A 24,203-nucleotide genomic window follows, 5' to 3' on the forward strand; every position below is an offset into this window, starting at 1 on the left:
TATTGACGTCTGTAAAACATTTCGACATGATTTCTTCTCGTCCATCAATATAACTATTAAATTTGTATCTATTTCTATTTTAATAGTTATAAACTCTTGCCAGAAACTGATTAAACGTACAATCTTTCTAAATTAGAAAAGTTGTATTATTGTCATTCACGTACTCCATACGCCCATCCGCCAACGTCTCCCACCAACCGTCGTAACACAATTGAAGCACAACTGAATCCATTAAATCTACAAAATATAAAAAAAAACATAACAAATATGGTTACACATTATGGGTTTGATTTGTTTCGTTGCAAGTTTCGAAACGATATCTTATACATAAAAAATATATATATTTAGCCTAAATTATGACCTCTAGAAAATAGCCTAAATTTTGTATAATATGATTTTTTGGTACGACGGGAACCTGTCGCACAAAATTTCAGATTGTGTAATATGATTTTTTGTGCGATAGATAAGCAGTCGCACAAAATTTGGTGCGACGGGAACATGTCGCACAAAGTTTCAGATTGTGTAATTTGATTTTTTGTGCAACGCTTGCTTGTCGCACAAAATTTGGTGCAACGGGCACCTGTCGCACAAAAATTTTGAATTTTCACGAATTGGTCAACACCCATTGCAACATATTATCGCCAACAAAGTCCGATAATACACCGCCAACACCACCACCACAACCACCACCACAACAACACACAACCACAACACAACACAAGAACAATATAAAGCATGTGTTTGAAATTGCTAACCTAGGGTTTTTGAACTTCAATTGTTGATATTGGAGATTTTGATTGCTATTAGACGTGATTTTGGTAGAATTGGTGTTGTTGAACGATAACTTTAATTTTTTTTTTCAATGAGTGTGTTTTGGTATTTAAAGTAATTATATTATATTTATTAATAATAATTTATTTTTAATAATAAATTACATTATAAATAATTTTTAAAAGTATTCAAAACAACTTTTAGCGTGCAAAAAGTCCCACCTAAAATATATATGTCTACTGCAATAAGATATATGTACACTATTAAAGTAGTTTAAAATGTATTTAGAATTTTAAAAAATATAACCCTACATAAATATTCATTTTCTATAAATAATTATATCATTAATTAGGTAAATAATTCAAGTACTTAAAAGATAATTTAATAAAAAAATGTGTTAATAATCGTTTTAAATTTAATAACTGAAACTTATTTATTTATAGAGAAATTATCATTGCACCGCTTTTCTTTTGCCTTATGTATATCCAACCACCACAAAATTCTAACATGTTCTCTGCACCACCTTTCTTTTAAAATTTGTATCAATTAGCCACTTTTGCACTAACACCGTTAAATAATTTAAACGAAATGACAATTTTATCCCGAAATAAACTAAGAGATTATTTTATCTTCTAAAAGCTTTGAAAATGAAAAAAAAATATAATTATAAAAATGCCCCTACATTTAATAAAGAAATAAATCCAAAATAGAGGTGTTCAGTTGATTTTTATTAAATTTAGATTTTACAAAATTTTAATAATTATTTTTATTAAAATTTTATAATTTTGCAAAATTTTAATAAAAAATTAACTGAATTTATTTATTTATTAAAAAATTACAATTTTGCAAAATTTATTAAAATAACTGAATTTATTTATTAAAAATAAATCCCAAAATCTTAATAATTTAGGGGATTTTTAGTAAATCCCAAAATTTTGTAATTATTTTTATAATTATAATTTTTTATTAAAGTAATTTTTATTAAAAATAAAAAATTCTAATTTTTAGATTTATTTCTTTATTAAATGTAGGGGTATTTTTATAATTATAATTTTTTTTTCAAAGCTTTTAGAAGATAAAATGATCTCTTATTAATAATGGAGGGTTTCATAATCATTTTTTGAACCTAAGGAAGTGTTTGGGTCACTTACTCTCTATATTAGTCAATCCCTTCAACTGTCATTTAAAAAAAATTAATAAAAAAAAAGATAAGATTGGCGACGTGAGCATCACAAATCCACAAGGGAGTTTTTTTTTAACTGATTAAGTATCAGGTTACTGTATTATACAAAAATATATATAACTGTTATAACAGCAGGTCATTGCACTGATATTTACAATCAGATATATATACATGGAACTTACATTATTATATTTTTATTCTATAAAGTACATGTCCAACCAAATACCCCTCATGGAGGAGAGATATCTTTACTGCATTCACATTTCGTAAGGGAGAAAGGCGTTATAAGTAGTTTCCACACAATTATATTTAATTGAGGGAGGTTGAGTCTGTGGAGACTCGAATCATTACCCTCATAGTCATGCTTGACTTTAAGGACAATGATTCACTACTGAACTATAAGCCCAAGTGAAATCTACAAGGTAGTTAGGTGGGTTTACGAAGAAACAATTAAAAAAATTAGACTGTTTCAATCGACAATCCACCATTGTCATATGTAACAAAAGATATGATTATTTAAACGCATCAAACTATTCATTAAATTCATGTATTTAATAAATTTATTCTTAAATTTTTTTAACCTTCTAAACAGAGCTCTTAACCGTGCTTCATGAGAGAAAAGGTCATTTTGAATTGTTTTGTAAATTTTGCTTTATAAATTCAGACAGAATTTTTCAAACTAATTTGACAACACACTGTCTCATGTCAACTAAAAAGTGTAAAATTTTTACTTGTCAAATGAGATTACCAAAGTGCCCACAATTAACTAATAGAGAACTAATGTTTGCAATTCGTAGGGGGTATTTTTACTAATAAACGAACTTTCACCATTGTCCTATGTATATGACGTTCTATTGTAATAACTTTTCAAATAAAAGTTCCTTAAATAGAATTTTTAGAGTTATTTATAGATTTTATACCAAAAGAATTTAATTTGTTTGTTTATCAATGAAAATTTTAATTAAAAGAACAATAGCTCTCTACACATTACACTCGTTACCTAACATTCAATTTCAAAATCACTCGTGAGCTCGTAGCAAGCGTAACCACCACGAACGAGCTAGTCGTAGCAACCATGCAGGTAGTGTAAATACGTAACCGCCTTTCTATATATACGACAGTCCAAGCAGCCCCTTGTGCGACTACTCGTACCATTTCTACACTTTCTCTGGGAAACGAAACAAAGAGCAATGTCTACTTTACCACTACTGATACTGTACACATCACTTTTGGCAATTGTCATTTCTTTCCTTTTTAGCCTCCTCCGGAACAGACGCAGACACTCCTCCCACCGTCTGCCTCCCGGTCCGAAACCCTGGCCAATAGTCGGAAACCTCCCTCACTTGGGCCCTATGCCCCACCAATCCATAGCGGGTCTGGCCCGAACCCACGGCCCCCTCATGTACCTCCGGTTAGGCTTCGTTGACGTCGTCGTGGCCGCTTCCGCTTCCGTGGCGGCCCAATTCCTGAAGATCCATGATTCCAACTTCTCCAACCGCCCTCCCAACTCCGGCGCCAAGCACATCGCTTACAACTATCAGGACATCGTTTTCCGGCCGTACGGCCCCCGCTGGCGGATGCTGAGGAAGATCAGCTCCGTTCATCTTTTCTCCGGCAAGGCCTTGGATGACTACAGGCACGTTCGCCAGGTTAGTGTGGCGTTTTGCACCCACTTTCAATTTCGTCGTAGCACCATTGTCTATGCAATCCACGTTTTGGATGGGAAGCTTTCTTTTCTTCATAAATTTTTAGTTAATTTCTTATAATCAAATAATAAACTAAAAACGTGTTACAGGAAGAGATGGCGGTGCTCACGCGCGCGTTGGCGAGTGCAGGAACGGAGCCGGTGAACTTAGCTCAACGGTTGAACTTGTGCGTTGTGAATGCCCTAGGGCGGGTGATGCTAGGCTTCAGAGTGTTCGGCGACGGTACCGGAGGGAGCGACCCGAGGGCTGACGAGTTCAAATCAATGGTTGTGGAGCTGATGGTGCTGGCGGGTGTGTTCAACGTCGGTGATTTTGTCCCCGCCCTTGAGCGGCTAGACTTACAGGGAGTGGCACGTAAAATGAAGAAGCTGCACAAAAGATTTGATGTGTTTTTGAGTGATATCTTGGAGGAGCGCAAGATGAACGGTCGTGACGGAGGGAATAAGCTTACGGACTTGCTGGGTACCTTGATTTCGTTGATGGATGATGCTAACGGTGAAGAGAAGCTCACGGAGACGGAAATCAAAGCTTTGCTTTTGGTATGCTCACTCCCTTCTCTCTCTCTCTCTCTCTCTCTCTCTCTTTACTCTTAGATTTTTTAGTTTTTTTTAAATTTTTAAATTTGAATTTGAATTAAAATTAACATACTTTAAATATTTTATTGAGATATAGAATGATTCTATATCTCGAGTAAGTTATGAAAGTATAAATTAATAATTAATAATAAAATTAATTAATATTATATACGTAATATTAAATAATTAATGAATATTTTTATTTAATAACTATAGTATTATTTTTTTAATTTATATTTAACGTTAATTTTTAACCATTTAACTGTATTTTATATAATAGAATTAATGATTGATTATAACATTCGTCAAAATCTGGAATTGCCTAGATAATGAGAAGGCATGAGCTAATTAATTAATAGTGTATCTTGTACTTGAATATAGACTCTTTTTTTTTTTTTTTTTTTTTAAACTGAAACTTACTTGAATATACACTTGAACTGCTTTTAATTATTAAATTCTCGGTTGCCTCTACGATTTCATCTGAAAACTAGTCTCTTGATGATTGAGTGAATTGCTATGAGATTGAGATTCTCTCTTGCTCTAATCATATACTAAGTAAATAATTTAGTTACTAATTGATAATTAATAAATAAAAAAAAGTAACATTACAATTGAAAGTTAACAATCTAATAAAAAGATATCTGCAGATCGGAAGAGGATTATATTCCATCGCTATGATATCTCTTTATCAGACTGTTAGACTTTAAATTGTGCTAGCTGCTAGGGTACGGCGCTTGACGAAAAAATAGAACATTTTTGACTGTCAAATTCACGTGGAAGTCACATAATCACTTGTGATAGTTGGCGGGCGGTGGTTACACAATCTTTCATTACGTTTGACTGTATCAGATATATTTTTAGTTGCATGAAGTTGATTTTTTAGATGAAAAATATATTAATTGAATACTATTATTATAATTATTTGTTGTAAATGATTAATCCAACCACCTTTATAGTGTTTGTAGAGAATTATGGTCGAATAGATAATTACTGTTTTTGTTTTGCAACTTATATCCTATATTGATTAATTAAAGATAATGATTTCACCATAATCTCTCCCTATGAGTAGAGAAGTACTCTTTTCTTGTTAATTTATTATTCTAATTACAAGGTAATTTCATAAGTGCTCTGTTTATTAGGTCAGATATTTCTCTTTTCTTTGTTGTGAGAGCTTTATGAATTATATGACGTGTTATCATGCTGCAGAACATGTTCACAGCAGGCACCGACACGTCATCAAGTACTATAGAATGGGCCATTGCAGAGCTCATCCGGCATCCCAAAGTCTGGGCCCAAGTCCAACAAGAGCTGGATTCAGTTGTTGGCCGAGATCGACTGGTCACCGAATTGGACCTACCTCAGCTCACTTATCTTCAAGCCGTGATCAAGGAAATCTTCCGGCTCCACCCATCAACACCACTCTCGCTACCGCGAGCAGCTTCCGAAAGTTGCAAGATCAATGGATACGATATTCCGAAGGGCTCCACACTCTTGGTCAACATATGGGCCATTGCACGTGATCCGAATGAATGGGCCGACCCGCTGGAGTTCCGGCCGGAAAGGTTTTTACCCGGGGGAGAAAAATACAACGTTGATGTTAAGGGAAATGATTATGAGCTAATACCATTTGGTGCCGGAAGGAGAATTTGCGCTGGCTTGAGTTGGGGCCTGCGGATGGTTCAACTGGGGACTGCAACATTGGCCCATGCTTTTAATTGGGAGCTGCCCGGTGGGCTGAAGCCGGAGAAACTGAACATGGACGAGGCTTACGGGCTGACCTTACAGCGTGCTGCGCCCTTGGTTGTGCACCCAAGGCCCCGGTTGTCGCCAAATGCTTATCAAGCTTAGAGTTGAGGAAATTAAGGGCCCGTTTGTTATTGTTTCTGAATTTATATTTTTTGAGAATAAAAATAGTGTTTAAAAGTTGTTGTATCTCAAATTTAAATATGCGTATGATGTTATTTAATATCCTATATTTTAAAATTGAAAACAATAATATGTGTTTGGTAGACGCAATTAAAAATAATAAAAACATAGAATATACATTTGGTAATCACTTGTATTTTCTTGTTGAATAAAATTTTTTTAAGCTTAATTATTTAAGCACATTATAATCAGTTTTAGCTTAGCAAAAATAAGAAAAATGGCACTAGAAATGAACCCTAATCCGGGGCTAAATCTTTATCGACTTTGGTGTACATAATGAAAATAAATAACAAAAAAAAAAGAGAAAGAGGAAAAAAATTGATGATGAACAGAAACAAAATTCAAAAAATTTTATTTATTTTCTCTACAGTTCAATTACTCACTCATACATGGAAAGAAACAAAGGAGGCATCACCTTTTATATTCACAAGTTTGATATCTTGATGTTGCCTGCTTACTATAAGAATTGATGACATTCAAATCAAGTCACAAATTTAGCAAAATGTCTTTAATTTCTGTTGAGAAATTAACAAATAACGCAAGTGTTTGGATTCTCTTCAATGCTTTGAACATGGTAATGAGTGGTTAAGTAAGGATTATAAGCTCGGGGTTTTTAATTAAATACCCTTTAATAGTTTCAAAATTATTGAAATACCCCCTCTCTTTTTAGTTTTCATGGATACCCTAACAAATGTGAGTAAAGTCGGAAATACCCTTAATGAATACATCAAATTCACTCAATGAATAGTCTTTATATTTCTTTTCTCATTTCTTTCACCCAACTCTATTTTTGCTGTCGATTCTTTCAAAATCTCTTAGAATCTCTCAAAATCTCTCATAACTTCTTACACAAATACAATTATGTATTCATTTCTTTAACACCCACTATTTCTTTAAAGGTGCATTGCTTATTAAACAACCCAATAAGGTATGTTAATGTTGTTGGGTTTTAAATTTTTTAATTTTGAGGAAAATTTAGAAATTTTCCTCACATTACAATGTTTTATTTTTACCATTTTTTTTATATGTAAAAATATATGCAATGTAGGTTGTTTAATTATTTTTTTCAGCAATATAACTTATTTATGGCGAAAATATTTCAAGTCATGCATTTTTTTGATATCGTGTACGTCATATAGTTAGTCATGTAGGTCGTGTAAGTAATATAGTCGTGTAGGTCATGTAAGAAATATAGTCGTGTAGGTCATGTAAGAAATATAGTTGTGTAAGTTGTGTAAGTCGTGTAAATAATATAATCGCGTAGGTCGTGTAGGTCCTGTAGTTACTTATATATGAAATTTAATATTATTGTTTTTATTGTATCATCAGATATAGTTTTGGTACGTGTGCCTATTCTCTTCAATGGTGAATGGATTGAGCAAAATGATGAGTATAAGTTCAAAGGTTCCAAGGCTAAAGGGATAATGATACCACGATCGACAACATATGCCGAATTGGTGGAGAAGATAGCTGAAGTTATTGATATAGATACTTCGAAATTCGAAATCACAATGAAGTTCAACCTATGCCACCAGTTACAATTCAAACCAATGATGATGTAGAATTTTTTTAGATTCTAATTTAATTTCACTTCTTTTTTTTAATAATTTTCGTTGACATTTTCTGCATAGCAGCAAATATAAATTCTTAGCACAAATTAAGTCTTTAAAGAGCTAAATTAATCTAATGATTAATGGAAAAATTCGTGTAATTTTAAAATTACAATTAAACATATTACAGCAATTTAAAAAGTTTTTTTTTTTTTTATCTTCAAAGTGCTTTCTTCCTCTGGCCAAGCATACATGAGGAATGCATGCATATAATTAATCCATGAAATCAATTAAAAAAATCAACTATAGGAAATTAATGTAATGTTATACACATAACAACACCATTCGCAGTGATAAAATATTTCCACTCATAACTAGACATATCATGACTTACCATGGCTTATAATTGAAAATTAAGGATCTCTCTAACTAATGACATTTCACAAGGTAAAGATATATGCACCATTCCAATTTATTGTGAGCCTAATTAAACTAAATGTAATGTGTAGATTCTATTGACAAGAAACAAAATATGGAATTGAAGGTTGTGTAATTGAGTAATACAAGAAGATCGTGTAATTGTATAATACATGAAGGTCGTATAAACGTGCAATACATGATGGTCGTGTAATCGTGCAATACATGAAGGTCGTGTAATCGTGCAATACATGAAGGTCGTGTAATCGTGCAATACATGAAGGTCCTGTAATACACAATCTTGAATCTTATATAACCTTACATGACCAAATCTTGTGTTACATAATAAAATTATAATAAGCACAATCCATTAATTTTTCACAATTTGCATGCAGTAAAATGACTAGAAATTTGTTTTCGAACATGTTATGAGAGACCCACAACTAATTAATCTATTTTTTCAATATAAAACCCTAACTTTTTTTTTCCCTTGAATATTAACAAGAAAACTAATTACATGGAATTACTTGTCTCAACTAGTTACATTCTGACAATTTTGCAGTAAATGATCAACTCTTTCCGGCAATTATGTAGTGACGAACTATGCTTCACTTTCTTAGTTGTGGCAGCTTCCCTTCTCAGGTTTAGTTTGCTCGTGTTGAAGTTCGATTTACCATGTATGGAGAATGAATGTTTGTTTCGGTAGAAGTGATGCCGGTAAGGGAATTGCAGAGGTGATGCTGGTGAGGGAATTGCAGCAGATGAGTGTTTGTTTGCTTCAGTAGAGAAGAGAGAGGTGTTGTCCGTTGAGTTAAAATGTTTTAAAATGATGATAGCTTAGTAATTTTCTATTAGTTTTTAAAGGGTATCGATGAAAATTTTGGCAAAAACAGATTTTAGGGTATTGAGATAATTTTTGAAGTATGAAGGTGTACCGGGCGCAATTGGCACTATAAGCTCTGTAAGCTTTAACAAGCTCTAAAATAGGATCCGATGGTGGTACCGGTGCCGGTGCCGCTTCTTGCTTTTTCTCTTCCTCTTTCTTTTCTTCTTCTTTCTTGGGTTCTTTTTTGGGCTCTTCTTTCTTAGATTCCTCTTTCTTCTTCGGTTCTTCATTCTTCGGCTCCTCCTTTGGCTTCTCTGGCTGCTTTGCTGGCCCAATTAATATTATATTTGCCGGTCAATATTTTCTCAATTTGCTCATAACGTTTACAGGATCAACAGTTCCTATCACTCTCAATTTCTTCTCCTTCGTGTCCATGGCAATGGAATCGATCCCTTTTAAAATAGAAAATAATTATTGAGTATGGATTCTCAACATTCACCATTTTCCCAAGCAAATTAAAACCCAATGAATGCCAAATTCGATTGTACGCAAGCCTTAAAAAAGAAAAATATCAGCAACTCACATAACAAAGATGGAGCTGAGAGAGCAAAAGTAGTCAAGGTAGTTGGATAGAGCAACAGTGGTTGCAGCGAGATGGCGCACTAGCAGCGTCGGAGATGAAGCAGCAATGACGGAGATCAAGTGAAGCGGCAACGACGCCAGAGATGAAGTGCAGCAACCGAGATGGGCAAACTGAGAAAGAGCAGATCTGGAGAGAAAATGACAGAGAGCTTGCTGTTGTGTGTAGATCGGCAAAGATAAAGAGAGAGAGAGAGAGAGCTTCGTTGTGAGCAGATCAGGAAAGAAGGGAGAGAGGACACTGTGAGTAGATCAAGAAAGGATGGAGAGAGAGCACCGCGAGTTCGCAAATGAGATTTTTTGTTGGCTTTTATTTTTTAATTTGTTTTTGAGTTTGGTTTTGTAATAAGCAGAGAACATGTTAAACATGTTTTTACTTTACTAGTTATAAAAAGTGAATTTGGATTTCTTATTTTGTAATTTTTTTTTTGGATTCAATCAGCCGAACACATATTATATCAGTACTCCGAAAATGAAAATGAAAACACTGGCCCAAAAACGCTACCAAACAGGCCTTAAGAGACATACTGACTTTATCACTATTTGACAATGTTGTAGTTTAAAAGATATAAGTATGGTAAAAAAAATTAAAATTATGAAATAAAAGTAAATTATAATTATAAAATAAAAGATTATAAAAATAATTTTTAAATAATAATTTTAACAAAATTAGTAAAGGTATAATAGACTTTTTATTATTTAAGTATAAAATTAATCAACTTATCTTTCAAGTTACAGCAGTTAGTATTTATTAAATATTTTAGTAGTGTACAACTGCCCAACCTTAATATATTTATAAATGTAATAGAATCAATATAATCGCATTCGTATGATCAATGAAAAATAATTTATCCATTTACTCACTTTTTCATATTAATTAAAGCATTCATAATGGAATTGAAACTTAGGTAAAGTTTTTTTTTTTTTACTATAAACTTAGCTAAAGTTAAAAAGAGATTTTTTTCAAAAAAAAAAAATTATAAATGGAGAGAGACCCGATATTTTTTCTACAGCACATTATTTTAACTAAACGAATATTTTTATCTCAACTTTGACTTAAAAATAAAAAGGCAAATTACATTTATTGTGTAGTCCTGTGGTCAAGGGAAGAATTTGAAACGATGTCGTTTATTTCATTCCAGTTAGCAGCCGTGCCCGATTTCTAAAAAGATCACTGCGACAAAACTTACAATCTCTAATTACTCTAATCATATCATCATCACCACCACGACCACCACCATCAGGCGATCATGAGCCGACCAATTCACAGCCGTCTATTTTAGTGTTTTCTAGAACAAGATAAAAAGAGATGATGGCAAAAAATCTAGAAGCAACGATCAACGTCACCACGGCGTCCGAGAGCTTCTCCGTCTCCTTACCGCCAATCGCCGAACTTCCGTTTCCCGTCAAAAGCATTGGCGGGAACGAGAGCGTAAGGCAATGCCACGGGGTCTTATACGACGCCGCGTTGGTGGTCCCCACAGTGCTGTTCGTGCTTTACCTGGTGGTTCACGCGAAGAAGAATTTGACGAAACTGTGTAACGGGAGATCGTATATTATGATTTCCTATTATGCCCTTCTTTGGCTCGCTTGTGTTCTCAATCTCGCTTGGTGTTCTCTTCAGGTCCTTTATTTATTTATTTCTTCCTTCAACATATCTTTTTCTTCTGTTTTTTCATTTTTCCATTGAGCAGAAAATTAAAATGAAGAATTTAAGTTTTTTTTTTATAATATTTGGAATTTTTGGTTAATATTGAACTTTATTCTTGCTAGTTATTATTACATTCTGTTGAAAAAATAATCTATGTTATTAGTTATTATGATATTATTTGTAATTTGCTGTTGGGAGCTGAGAAAATGACAATTTGCAGTTAACTTAATAATGCAACTGAAGGTTAAATTTATCCAGCGACATGATGAAGGACAAGGTTAATATCTTGAAAGTGATATTTGATAAATTTTCCAGGATATGATAGTGTGGATGTATGAATAATTAAATTAAGTGCACCGGATTAATTTATTAAATGATAAAACTTTCCTTGGTCGACGATCTTTCTAGGTGTGCTGTGTGCTTAATTGATTATTGTGTTTGGTTTTTCATTTCCTTTATGATGAACAGGGTTGGCAGTGCTCTGCTGGGAAGGAAGTTGCTTGGAACCTACTGTCATTATTTACAGTGGCTGCAGTGCTGTATTTAGAAATCAGTTTGATGGCTTTTCTGCTCCAAGAAAGTTATGCTAGTGGGTTGGAGACTTTAGCACTTACATTCATAATCTCAGGGATAATTGTTGGTGTTGATATGCTTCTTAAGGTAATATTGATATGTGCCTGAATGAGACTTGTACACCTCTGTGCATTTGTACTTTTGTTGATCACATAGTTAACCTTCAGAAATGGGGTGACTCTCTCCTTCCTAAAGCTCCTTTCGAGTTGTGACCAGTTTCCCGCATATAAATCTTGGACCTAGCACACCTAATTGCATTATGCAAATTCGATAGCATTAGAGATCAAAGACCTTGGTGTACGTTGTTCTAGATGCACATCATATCATTTTTGTGCTTATGCTTGATTAATCAGTGCAGATATTTATATGGTCTCATATGTGGTTATGTACTTATTAAATTTTCAGCTCCAGCTCCAGCTTCTGTTGCTGTTGTTTGTTGTCCATGATGCTTTTCAACTTGGCAATGATACACGCCAATTGTTTTCTATCCCGGTCTCCTATTACTTGAGTAATGTTGACCTGTTAACTTATATGATTAATTTTTAATAGAGAAGCTTTAAATTTAACCTACTGAGCCTATAGGGCAAACATGGCTTGCAAGTTGCAACATCACCTGCAGATGTCCAGTGAGTAGGCAACTTAAATAAGTTTATTATTTGCCATAGTTTTTGAATTTTCTGATACTGGTTATGTTAAATTTGTTATTTTTTTTTTTATAATAATTATTTTTTTTGGTGTGTTTTCACTAGCATTTGAATGACAACCTATTAGGCGAGTGAAATTCTAAACCCAAACCTGATACGACTCGGCATGATTATTAAACATGTGTCACTGTACTGATTCATATATGATTATTAATCATGCAACCTTAGGTATGCCTGAACTTACTAACTTCATATTGTGTTTGTTGGGTTGACGGGTTGTATCACAAATTGCCACATCTGCACTCTGTTATGTAATTTTATTCACTGTATTGTCAGTCACTTGCATATATTGTAGCTGCACTTTAACCATTTTGAATATTAATCTTATAAAAATTTCATCCTTTCCTTTTTGGGATACTTCATTATCAGGTAATCTATGTCTTTGGATTTGGGTTTCCATTGTTCATTGATGTGGATAGTACACATCGCATGAAGTGGGGCTTTTGGATAATCCACGAATTATTACTTACTGCAGTTTATGGGTTCATCTTATTTGTGCATTTCTCAAAATGGAGAGAGAAATTGCCTTGTGAGTACATAATTTTTTCTGTTTATTGATTAATAATTACTGAAATCAGGTTTGAGAGTTAACATGCAGTTATCTCTTGTGATTTGCAGCTAGACCAGCATTTTATCACTACGTTGTTGTGATGTTTGTCGTTAGTGCAGTTGCATTTTTCGGTTGTGTGCTTGCTGGAACTGGAGCTGCTTTTGGCATTTGGTACCATAAGATCTTTCTTCATTTACAAAGAAGAGATTTGCGGTGCAGTCCAGTCTTGTACTTACGGAGCGCTCTCTTTCCTTTTGCAGGTTATACAACTTGACAGTAATCTGCTACCATTCACTCTATCTTCCACTTCTGTATGCAACTTTTCTAGCAGATTTTTTCCAGGTGATCTCTTCATAACATTGTCAATTAAACTGCATAGTTTTTCCTTTTTGTCTTTTCAATCAATTGTTGTTGTAATCTTATGTGCTGTTATGATGTTTACAGGAGGAAAATTTTCTTCTGGATAATGCATATTACTCTGAGATGAAGGATGCAGGGTTCTTTGACGCTGATTGGGAATAGCAAATTTTCTTGATGAATGAGAAACACAGGCGCTTAGTTGCTTAGTTGTACACACTGTAAATAAAATTGAACAGAATTTTTGTTTTTCTTTGTTAGCTATAATTGTAAATGCAACTGTAATGAACGACATTTGCTTACCATGAAATTTGATTGTTGCATGTCTTCTCACTTTCTCAGCCTACGCACCATTATAAATATATTATTTTATATTCATCTGGATGACAGAGACTGTATCCTCGGCTACTTTGACTTTAACCTAAGTTGTGATGTATTGCGGTTTTAACTAAATAAAAATGATTTTACAAATTTTAACGAAAGAGCAATATGTTAAAACTGCAACTACATACATTTACTCTATATCCGGTGCAAGTTCCTCGTATGGCTCCTCGAAAAACAATCTTTAACATAAGATTTCTTTCAGCTTTCTTTGTCACTAGGGCTTGGTGAGGAGTATGACTGCGGCTTCAATATTTGCTTTGGTGAGGACTTTAATCGTCGAGTATACTCCCACTGAGATTTGTTTGGGTCGAAGATATCTTCATATTTATATTACTAATTGTTCAACAAGGGCTTCAATGGAATGTTCTTGCTCAAAACCAAGATAACAATCTGAAACTACAACCAGTTTCATCCCCTGAAAAAGAGAACAGAATTTAAATATTAGATTTCTTGAGAGCAAACATATCATAAACATTATAGTTAACACCACTTGAGGGGATCTAAAATCTACTGCCTCGAGTGGAAGGATGCTCAAGGTATTCTTCATCTAGGACATAAAGGAAAGGGCAGTGAATCCCTTTCTTCTCCAAAGTCAATGCCATTGGAAAGTGGGTAACCCTTATTCCCAAAAGCTTCATGTACAACAACCCTACTTACCCCAAAGACTCGGGTATCTTTAGAAACCTTTAGACTGCCACTATGATAAATTATCATTTAACCCAAGCTGGTATTGTAGTTACAGGATTGTGACTAAACAAGAATTGTTTGACAGTTAAAATATAGATTTCTTTCAACTTTAAATCAAGAACCTTTTTTAAGTCCCATTGCAGCAGACACAAATATTTCCCTTGTTAATTCGTTCTTTGGGAGCTATGTTACTTTTTTACTGACAGTTCTCTTTTCCCGTAGCCATGAGCTAGATCAAAGATGAAATGTACAAAAATTCTATATGATGCAATATGCATTACCCCGATATTTTAAAAGAATAAGCAAAAATATATTGGAATAAGAAAAGAGATGACCCTAGAAGCTTTCTGACCTGAAAAGTGGTTATGCCTGATGGCAACTCCATGTGGGTATTTAAGCGATCAGAGAAAGAAATTCTCTTCAAAGCATATAATTCTGAGGTGTTGGTGTTACCAAGAACCAACCACCAAGCTTCATCTTTTATCTGCAAGTGAACATCAAAATTAGTCTGTGCTAAAAACTAAAATACATAAATAAATAAATAGAGGTATAAGATCTACCTTCGGGAACCGAAGAGCAAAAGCCCTGGATGTGTTCTTCCATGAATTCATCTTATCCATTCTGATGTTTAGAGTTAGTGAATTTTCACCATCAATATCCCTTCTCTGAAGTCTTAATTTGACTTGAATTCTTGGGAAACGTTGCAGATCCTGAAGAAAAATAATATACAAAAACCAAAGGAATGATATAAGAGGAAATGCCCAAATATTAATCCATATGACTAATTTTGTTCACCTTCAACTCAAATTTCATTTGTGCTTATAATTTTATCAGGGTAACTAATGACTATAGGCAAAGTGCCTGAATTTCTTCTTGCTAAAATCTGTATTAACGAACCATTTTGTCTGTCTATCCATATCATATTGTCTGTCTCCATTCTCCAATCTCTAGATTTTGGTTGCAAGTTAATCTGTATCAGCCATATGCATTCTTTTTGACAAAACAATTATTTTTAAATTTCTTTTAGAACTAAATTTTAAAGGTTATAATTCCTTTTAAGACATGCTAGAACTGTCCAGGCATAGCGGTCTTTTTCCCATTATTACATTATAATAAAAAGACTTGAACTATGTGTCTATATTACAACACTCTTGATGCTTAGATCATAATCCAAGCAACAGAAAAATAAGTAACCACATGTCGAACTCTCTAATTGATGAATAGATGACAAATCAATTTGAGAAGACATAGGATGTCTTTCATTTCTCTACATCAAGAAGTGATTACATGTTTACTACATATCACATCTTTTCAACAGGAATCAATTTGAGAAGACATAGGATGTCTTTCATTTCTCTACATCAAGAAGTGATTACATGTTTACTACATATCACATCTTTTCAACAGGAATGGCCTGTCCCTCTAACCATAATCATAAACATATTCATTGGCAAACCTCTCAACTATATTGTTGAACTGTTTAGGTGAGACTAAATGCATCTCCAAAATTATTGTTGTCAAATAAAATTTTCTTATTCTTTCTATTTTTCCCATTTTCTCATGTAAATTCGCACAGATAAGAAACAGTCTAGCATTGAACCATACACCAGCTTCTGGAGAGAATGTGCACCTGATGTAATCTTGAAACAGGGAAATTTCCAATCACCGTTTGCAAATTTTCCTTTGGAATATCCAAGAGTTGCTGCACAGTGGAAATTCCTCTTGCTCTTAGCGTACCTAAAAGATCATTGTTCATGCATGGAAACATCCACAACGCAGAATCTTGTTCAAACCATAGGCCCTGTGATGATGGAAACAATAACAGAGATCAGACACACCAACGGAATCAAATGTACAACCAAATAACAAATAAGGCATATGCGAACCAACCAATAGTAGGAAGGAGTATTCTACAACTCTTTATCATTCAAGTGATAGCTATCATCTGTTTGGCAAAAAGAAAGTTGCAATATAGAGTGAGGTACCTGCATAACCATTTGCAAAAGATGCATGCAAGTGATTGAACTTGAAAGCCACCCGCTGTTAGCACATATATCTATCATGGCCTGGATGATGCGTATACTTTGATCCAACACCGACTTCAAGTCAGTGACATAGTCGCTGATAGGTAAATCTAACCGAGAGAAATGTGCCTAAATGAAAAACATCACATGGAATGAGTGAATAACAAATGAACACAGAGGAACTAAAGAAAAAAAAAATAATGATGTACAAACAAAATTCATTTTCATTTTCATCATTTCAACAGATAACGTCCAATTTAAAAAAAAAAAAAAAATTAATAAGACCTGAAATAGCAGATTTGCTTTGACATGTGGATCATCCAGGCGATTATTGTCTACCGCAAATCGAACTCTCTGGGACAATGCTTCATTGTGATTATCCTAAGAAAAACAAGAAACAAATAGGAATTCAGCATCAAATTAATATTTCATGCACCCATCCATATAAAGCTCAAATATGCCAATGAAAAGACCTATATATTTAAGTGGATTCTCTAAAAATATATTTTCTTTTTCCTTTTTCCAAATATATAACAGCAGGGAGTGGGATTGAACCTCAGACCATTTGTACCAGCCAAGAAACTTTACCACCAATAGATTCACATAGAAAAAGATGAGAGTTCTTGTACAAGTGAGATGGCAAAAGGATGAAGAAACCCTTTGTTGTTAAAGGCATTAATCATGACGTAACAGTTAATAACAAAAAGTGTAAATGCAAAATGCCACAATGGAAATCAAAAGCAAACACCAGTTTATTGTCAAGTCCTGATAAATACACAAAGCATGTAATGCAATGGAGCCAAACATTTTATAATATTAATATAACTTCCGACTTCAGATCATCAAGTCAATACGCACTGAATGATACTATTATCAGATAATTTAACCTGTCAGGTAACTCTCTACTCAAAAGAAAATTGAGGTGAAATGAGACAACAAATTACCTCATTATGCCGCACAGGAAGCTCATCATATTCAGAAGCACCAGAAAGAATATGCAAGAACACCTAATATGAACAACAATTCTTAGAAAGATAATTTAAAGGAACAATGTGAAGAAACATTTTAAATAAACAATAGGATATTCATATCACCTCTAGAGATGTATCTGGTCCTATATTAGATCCAAACATTGATACAGTCACATAGCTGAGGTAATACTGAGATGCTATTGTGCCCAGCATTGTTGGCTCCACAGTGTCTTCAGTCATCTTGACGCATCCACTATCTTCCAGATCTTCAAATGTATTCTGCACTAACCTGCATAAGTAGTTGTTATATGTAATGTCTTCAAGGAAAAGGGATACACCTAAAGAAAGAGGTTCTGTAGTCTTGGTAATTATGCTTTTACCTAGACAAATATGAACTCAGGCCTTCAGCTTCTGTATCCTCTAATCCATAGTAGGCTGGATTAATGGCCTAAAAGTGCAGAATTTCTTTTAGTAAGAAAAAAATCTGAACAGAGGCAACATTTACTGAGGAAAGGAAAGAGAAAGAAAAATCATTGATTTTGGATCTCTTCTAAGCCAAAAAAAAAAAAAAATCATTGATTTTAGGTCTTTTCTAAGCAAGTCATTCATATTAGGAATATCCAGCTACGTTAGGTATTTTCTACCTAAGTAGTAAATAACTAGGAAGTTATAAGAGAGAAGCTTAAACATAATGGAAAATAAATTCCCCTAAATTCCCAGAAGTTATATTAGAGAGAAGCTTAAACATAATGGAAAATGAATTCCTATGATAAAAACAGATACCAACTAGACAAAGAAATAACTGTTTTGTTACTCATTGACATATTTCAATGCTCACAAAGAAGTTGACGGTATTACGAAATTTATCCTTTCAAACTAGCAAAGAACTAGGCAGGGAAATAAGACCATAAAAGCTTTACAAGTATTTTCATGTCTTACTTCTCTTGATAATAACCAAAAACATACCAGTCTACGGAACAAGTAAGTCCATGAAAGATAATGCACTGCATCTTCCTTATGAAAAATTGTTCCAGACACTATCTCTGCATTGAAGTGATCATGCAACTGGTCCCTCAGACTACTCTCAACTGGAAATGGTTCATACAGAAACTACAAACATAAAACCACATTATTTCCATCATGCCCAGTAGAAAGGCTACTCAAATCATTATAAATATGCACCAATTCTAACTCAACCTTTTTGTAGAAGCTCTTCTTTGGTTCATGAACAAGAATTACTGCTTTCCCATGCTGATCATATTGTGGGCGGCCAGCACGACCCATCATTTGCAAGATATCAGTGATGGGAAAATCAACATATCTCTTTGTTTTTCCATCGTAATATTCTGTTCCCTACAGAGCAATGCAACATTTATTAAAACAGCATCATCTGTGAGGTGGAAATGAGGATTCAAAAATAGAGGAGACCAAGCATGAAGCTGCCTGAGAATTTAAAAAGAAAATAAAAAGAATTCTATATCTCGAAGAAGGCAACACGACTACATATGTCTTCAACCATTACAAATCAAAGTAAAGGTTTCACTTTCCAGTCATGGAGCTATGCAGGATAATCGGAGAAGAAAATGTTTCAGTAGCAAGGGAAAAAAAGCATGTAGCTCAATTTGAATAAAGTTTCTATTTTCTTATATACTTGCAGGAACATAATTCCAAACACAATATTTTAGCTCCTAAGAATATTGCATTAAATGAATCTAACATTAGTCCAGGCTTAGAAAGCTAAGCAAGAGTAATTTGGGAGAGAGGATGGGTATTTGCCAGCTATTCATTTTAGAGACTGGCTCATTAAGTGCTAGATGAGCTTGGTACTCCAGTGAATTAGACACCAAATTTTCCATGAAAGTTTAGGTAATAAACTAGAAAAACTCGCCAAAAATTAATACTTATTTATTTATCTGAATAACCTTCTTGTTTGCCATGCCAAAAGAATTTGCAACAGAAGTATTTGAAAACCAACCAAAAGGCGAACTTCCAAAGAATACTTGACCTCATAATTTCCTGCAAGTGAATTCGTAGCTATGGGAAGTAAATGTGTGAACATACCATGCACGGCTTTATCTCACCTTAATAATAACCAAATGAGCAGGAAGATTTACTCCCCATGCCAATGTGCTAGTACAAACCAACACCTGTGAAAATGGGCAGTTGAATTAATTTATTATTGTTATATTTCTAGGCCAGAAAAGAAACACAACTGAAGTAATTAAGAGATGCCTGAATCTTGTTGTTTGCAAAAAGTTCTTCAACAAGAGATCTGTCTTTGTCATTCAGTCCAGCATGGTGTAACCCAATACCAAACTGTAAGGTTTGCCGCAGGTTCTGATCAGTGACCTGAGAAAGAACCATTTGTAGATCTTCTTCTGGCATACCCAGAAACTGCCTTGGAGTTTCATCTGAAGCTGCAAACTTCAATTACAGAAAAAACACAACAGTTAAACAGATATGGTCACAGAAAATTCGTAATTGTGAAGTGCAAGATCTAACTTGGATACAGTCACAGAAAAATCATAATTGTGAAGTGCAAGATCTAACTTGGATAAGGTCCAATGCGGTAAGCCTTGTTTGGCGACGAGATGAAACAAATATAAGAACTGGTTTGGTCGGTGAATGGGTGCATATTGCAGCATATGCTGGTTTATTCATGCTATTCATTCTTGGGCAGTAGAACTTTCCAGGATATCCCTGCTCATAAAAATTAAAAGATTTTAATTGTTAAAAGCAAAACAGCATTTCATTAGGCATCAACCACAAAATGCAATCATCAACAACTGATTATACAAGAGCATCTAAGGATTATTAGGACAAGCCTTGTCACTGGAAAACTCAATATGCATCAACCCAGACCAAAAGATTCTCATTTGCCACAATTTGAAATTATCCACTTCTCAAGCACCCTTGTAACAATCATATATTACCAAAATGATGCACTTGTTTGGTGTATAATGAAAAAATTCGGAAAACATAGCAGCCCTTGTTTCCTCCCTAGAAAGACGCTATAGCATTAATATGCTCCACACTCATTCCTTATGCCTATCCAAGGCCCTAAGATTAAAACTACTCTCTGGTTCTCTCCCTTCCTCACCTTAGTAAATTATTGTTATTTCATTCAGGAAATGCCTGAAGATCATAATCAAATACTTTAATTCAAAGTAAAGAAACATTTTATTGGTTAAAGAGACCTTAAAAACTATTTTTCATCAGAAAATTGATGGAAGAATCTAATCTCTGCTCTGCCTATCCTCTTCCAAGCCATGAATATAAAGATAAATAATAAGGTAAATTTAGACTGATTCATTTGTCAAACCACATAATGCTAATTAGTCAACAGGTCAAATTAATAAGTTCTCTTTACATTTATTTCGAACGACATGTTAGAAAAGATTTAATAACCTTTAAGTCATATTATCCCTGTGAGAAATTTTGAGGAGACATGTTCTTTGAAATTAAGAAAGGTTACCATGCAAGAGATTAAGATAACAAGGATTACAAGTGAAATCATAAATAAAATGCATATATCCACGGATCCACTTGCCTGAATATGAACTTCAAGAGGTACAGGCCTCACGCTTGGTTTGAAATTGAAGAGTCCAATTTCTCCAACACCCAGCCAATCAGCCAAATCACTGGGAAAAAGAAAGGGGTGGGGAGATAAATCATTAAATAGAAGTTGAAAAAATGTAACTCCTACATAATAAAAGATTTTCCATCAACAGATCCACATGACATTATCTATAGATTCACATTTTTAAAAACGAACACTTGTTTCACACTACCTCACCCAATGCTAAACCAAACATTTCTCTGGCCAAGTCATCATTCTGGAAACTAGTAAACTGGATCAAAATAGGACTTGATAGCACCAATCATTAATATTAGGGAAGGGGGGGACCGAAAAAGAACAATAGAAGTGATCTTCTTTAATTTTACATAATGCTATGTCGAATATAATAAATATTGATATTACTGCACTTGTGCAATTCAAGCCATTAAGAGTTTTTCATGCAAAGTAGGTATGACAAAATTTATAATTCTTCATAGTAATTAAATAAATTTTTATATTCAACAACTTTTTGATAATATACAGCCACAGAACACTTGCTTCAGCAGTTTACTTGTATAGAGTGAAATGCAATCATGATAGACCATGATGCTGGAAAAACAAAATGCTGTTCACATCAGACAGCTAATGTATGCCCTGCCAGAACGAACGAGCTTGTAAATTGTAATATTATGACTAATATTAGAAACGTTAGGTCATTAAAGTTAAGACCCAACATAAGAAGCAAGAAGATCTAGAAATTCAAAGATAGCAATAATATTTATACATATACATATTACAAACCCCGCATTTGCCAGAGCTGTCGAAAGACCAATGAACCGTACTGCACGCTCTGTTTGTGATGATATGTATCTCATCCTTGATACAATAACCTGGAAACATAAACTTCCAGAGTTAAAATTTCAACGGAATCAAAGGGCACTTTTGCAAGCTGATGAAACACAAATAGAAATTGGCTTTCAAGCAATAGAAAGATTTGATACATTTACTTTCACTAACATCCAAAACTCCACAAAAAAACTTTACCTTTTAAATCAGTTATAGTGTTATAATATAAAATCTATTTCAAGATGAACCTTTATTGGAAAAAATACCCATGATGATTTCCAAGATTTCGACAATATGCAGTTATTTGGTTGAACATACTTCTGTAAACAGATACATAACTATTGAGACAACATACCCTCAGTTATTGGTTTGAATGGAGGGGAAAAAAATAATAAAAATAAAGATAACTAGTACCAATGATCAGAGAAATTGAATAGAAGAAAGCCCAAAACAAAAATTTTGTTGTTCTAAAATATAAAAAAATTTTGGCTTAACAAGAATCAAGCTGTATGTTTCAAATACATGACTAGAAATTGCATAAGACGACTGTAAAATCTATAACAAAGAGAATATCTAAAGGTTGATGGTAAAATTTTGATAAGACAACAATATTTTGGAGCATACCCCTTTAGACTATGTTGCCAACAACGTTCTTGTCTTAGAGTGATAACCCTAAGGAGAAACTTTTCTATTAACTTTTCTCAATCCCTATATATCTCATGAGTTTTAAAGCAGGCACATCTAACTATTGGTAAAGTTAGGAAAAGTGGGATCTCAAGAAAGAGGTGTGTTTATGCTTTTCTAATTTTTACATTGATTCTTCTTTTTTTTTTTTTTCATGAAATGGTCAACCTAAAATTATAATAAAAGGTAAGCATAGAGATTATTATCCAAAAACCAAAATTGCTACAGCGACATGAACACTTACAGATTCCCCAACGTCTTACAGATCAATAGGCAAGATTTTGCAATAACCAAAAGAAAAGGATTATTAACAAGACTCATATAATTCCCTTCTGTAATATGTTATGCCATAACATTCTAACAATGGCCAAAATATTAAAATTTGACAATTTAATAATCTTCTCTATATTACTTGCAAATTGACAAAGGTTCCAGCAAAGGAATTGTAAGGTTCTAAGAATGAGATTTAATAAACAAATAATTCACAGATATGCTACAGCAACAGATAAGTAAATACCTCGAGGATGGGTCCTCGTTCAGCACCCAGTAAGTGAATCTCATCCAAAATCATAAGTCCAACCTATTCATTAATTATTTATAAATAATTATTAAGCAGTCAGCACAACCAATAGGCATACAGTTGAGTTTAGAAAATTGACAATTTCCTAAAACATTTATAGACAAATGTGGAAAGTGCAACCTTTTTGACATAATTTCGACTGTGCCAATTACGACTTATACCATCCCACTTCTCAGGAGTAGATATAATGATATCTGCTGACAATAGGGCCATCAAATCAGGAGTATAATCTCCAGTCATTTCAACCTGATGCAAGATCAACATTAATATAAATACAATAAATACATGCATATGTATGCAGGACCAATAAATAAACGTTATACCATCTCTTTCCCAAGCTGAGACACAAGACGATCTTTCCAATCATTCATTCTCTCCCGAACAATTGCCTTCAATGGTGCTATATAAACAACCTGTTTCCAGACAAATATTAAATTCCAGATGTCAAACATGTGACACTTGTCACAGGACAGAACAGAGAAAATATGGCACGAAATGTTTGCTTAACAGAACAAGGATTCTACTTCAAAATTCAAAACTTTTGTCATTATGCTCGGAAACAAACTAAACATTGGTTAAGCAATATCATGGTAAGTTAGATCAGATCTAATTGACACCTCAGAAGAGCACCTGACTAGAACTTTAAAATTTAGTTAACATGTGAATCAACAATCAAATAGATGCCATGAAGTTTACTGTTGTACAGCATATTGTTGGATGAGATAACTTTTTATTTCCTTAGTAATAAACTAAACTATAGAATCCGACCAAAGCTTGGCCTCAGTTTCTTTGATATGGAATAAAAGTATAAAACTATGCTTAAAATTTGACCAAAGACATTTTCTTTGATATGGAAAGGAGCAATAAATCTTTCAATTGTAACTTTGTGATGCTATCAGCCTCCCTACAGTTCCCTTATCAGTAGGCAGCAAGGAGTGACAGCTACTGTAAACAAACCTTTCTGGTTTCTTTTCCCTTCCTAAATTCTCATTTCTCTGAGACACAACCTCTTAACATACAAATAATATTAATTCTCATAC

General features: G+C 33.7%; 3 protein-coding genes and 1 pseudogene across 3 annotated transcripts in view; 2 read left to right on the forward strand and 2 right to left on the reverse strand.

The window, feature by feature from the left end:
* Positions 1–2,964: 2,964 nt before the first annotated feature.
* Positions 2,965–6,288, forward strand: LOC102620909 (flavonoid 3'-monooxygenase). The gene is made up of 3 exons (XM_006477592.4): positions 2,965–3,603; positions 3,750–4,199; positions 5,442–6,288. Exons 1-3 carry the CDS (start codon positions 3,145–3,147, stop codon positions 6,081–6,083), a joined length of 1,551 nt encoding a protein of 516 aa, XP_006477655.2. The 5' UTR covers positions 2,965–3,144; the 3' UTR covers positions 6,084–6,288.
* A 343-nt stretch (positions 6,289–6,631) lies between these two features.
* LOC102617048 (heavy metal-associated isoprenylated plant protein 39-like) lies at positions 6,632–10,022 on the reverse strand (annotated as a pseudogene).
* Positions 10,023–10,732: 710 nt separating this feature from the next.
* On the forward strand, positions 10,733–13,764 carry LOC102621193 (protein CANDIDATE G-PROTEIN COUPLED RECEPTOR 2-like). The gene is made up of 6 exons (XM_006477593.4): positions 10,733–11,217; positions 11,713–11,904; positions 12,891–13,050; positions 13,140–13,242; positions 13,332–13,413; positions 13,516–13,764. The coding sequence occupies exons 1-6, from the start codon at positions 10,903–10,905 to the stop codon at positions 13,591–13,593; spliced, it is 930 nt and encodes a 309-aa protein (XP_006477656.2). The 5' UTR covers positions 10,733–10,902; the 3' UTR covers positions 13,594–13,764.
* Positions 13,765–13,843: 79 nt separating this feature from the next.
* Positions 13,844–24,203, reverse strand: part of LOC102616786 (DExH-box ATP-dependent RNA helicase DExH14) — a 41,096-nt gene continuing 30,736 nt past the window's right edge. The window contains exons 31-49 of the mRNA XM_052438636.1: positions 23,487–23,576; positions 23,284–23,409; positions 23,101–23,163; positions 21,855–21,943; positions 21,045–21,135; positions 20,045–20,194; positions 19,727–19,918; positions 19,576–19,641; positions 18,692–18,847; positions 18,461–18,604; positions 17,875–17,942; positions 17,618–17,783; positions 17,468–17,530; positions 16,809–16,904; positions 16,485–16,652; positions 16,130–16,300; positions 15,060–15,209; positions 14,852–14,983; positions 13,844–14,227 (exon numbers count right to left, since the gene is read on the reverse strand). Coding sequence (XP_052294596.1) covers positions 14,138–14,227; positions 14,852–14,983; positions 15,060–15,209; positions 16,130–16,300; positions 16,485–16,652; positions 16,809–16,904; positions 17,468–17,530; positions 17,618–17,783; positions 17,875–17,942; positions 18,461–18,604; positions 18,692–18,847; positions 19,576–19,641; positions 19,727–19,918; positions 20,045–20,194; positions 21,045–21,135; positions 21,855–21,943; positions 23,101–23,163; positions 23,284–23,409; positions 23,487–23,576 — 2,271 coding nt within the window. The 3' untranslated portion in view covers positions 13,844–14,137. The remainder of the gene's footprint in view (positions 14,228–14,851; positions 14,984–15,059; positions 15,210–16,129; positions 16,301–16,484; positions 16,653–16,808; positions 16,905–17,467; positions 17,531–17,617; positions 17,784–17,874; positions 17,943–18,460; positions 18,605–18,691; positions 18,848–19,575; positions 19,642–19,726; positions 19,919–20,044; positions 20,195–21,044; positions 21,136–21,854; positions 21,944–23,100; positions 23,164–23,283; positions 23,410–23,486; positions 23,577–24,203) is intronic.

The sequence above is a fragment of the Citrus sinensis genome, chromosome 3, assembly GCF_022201045.2.
Source record: "Citrus sinensis cultivar Valencia sweet orange chromosome 3, DVS_A1.0, whole genome shotgun sequence".
Lineage (NCBI taxonomy): Eukaryota > Viridiplantae > Streptophyta > Magnoliopsida > Sapindales > Rutaceae > Citrus > Citrus sinensis.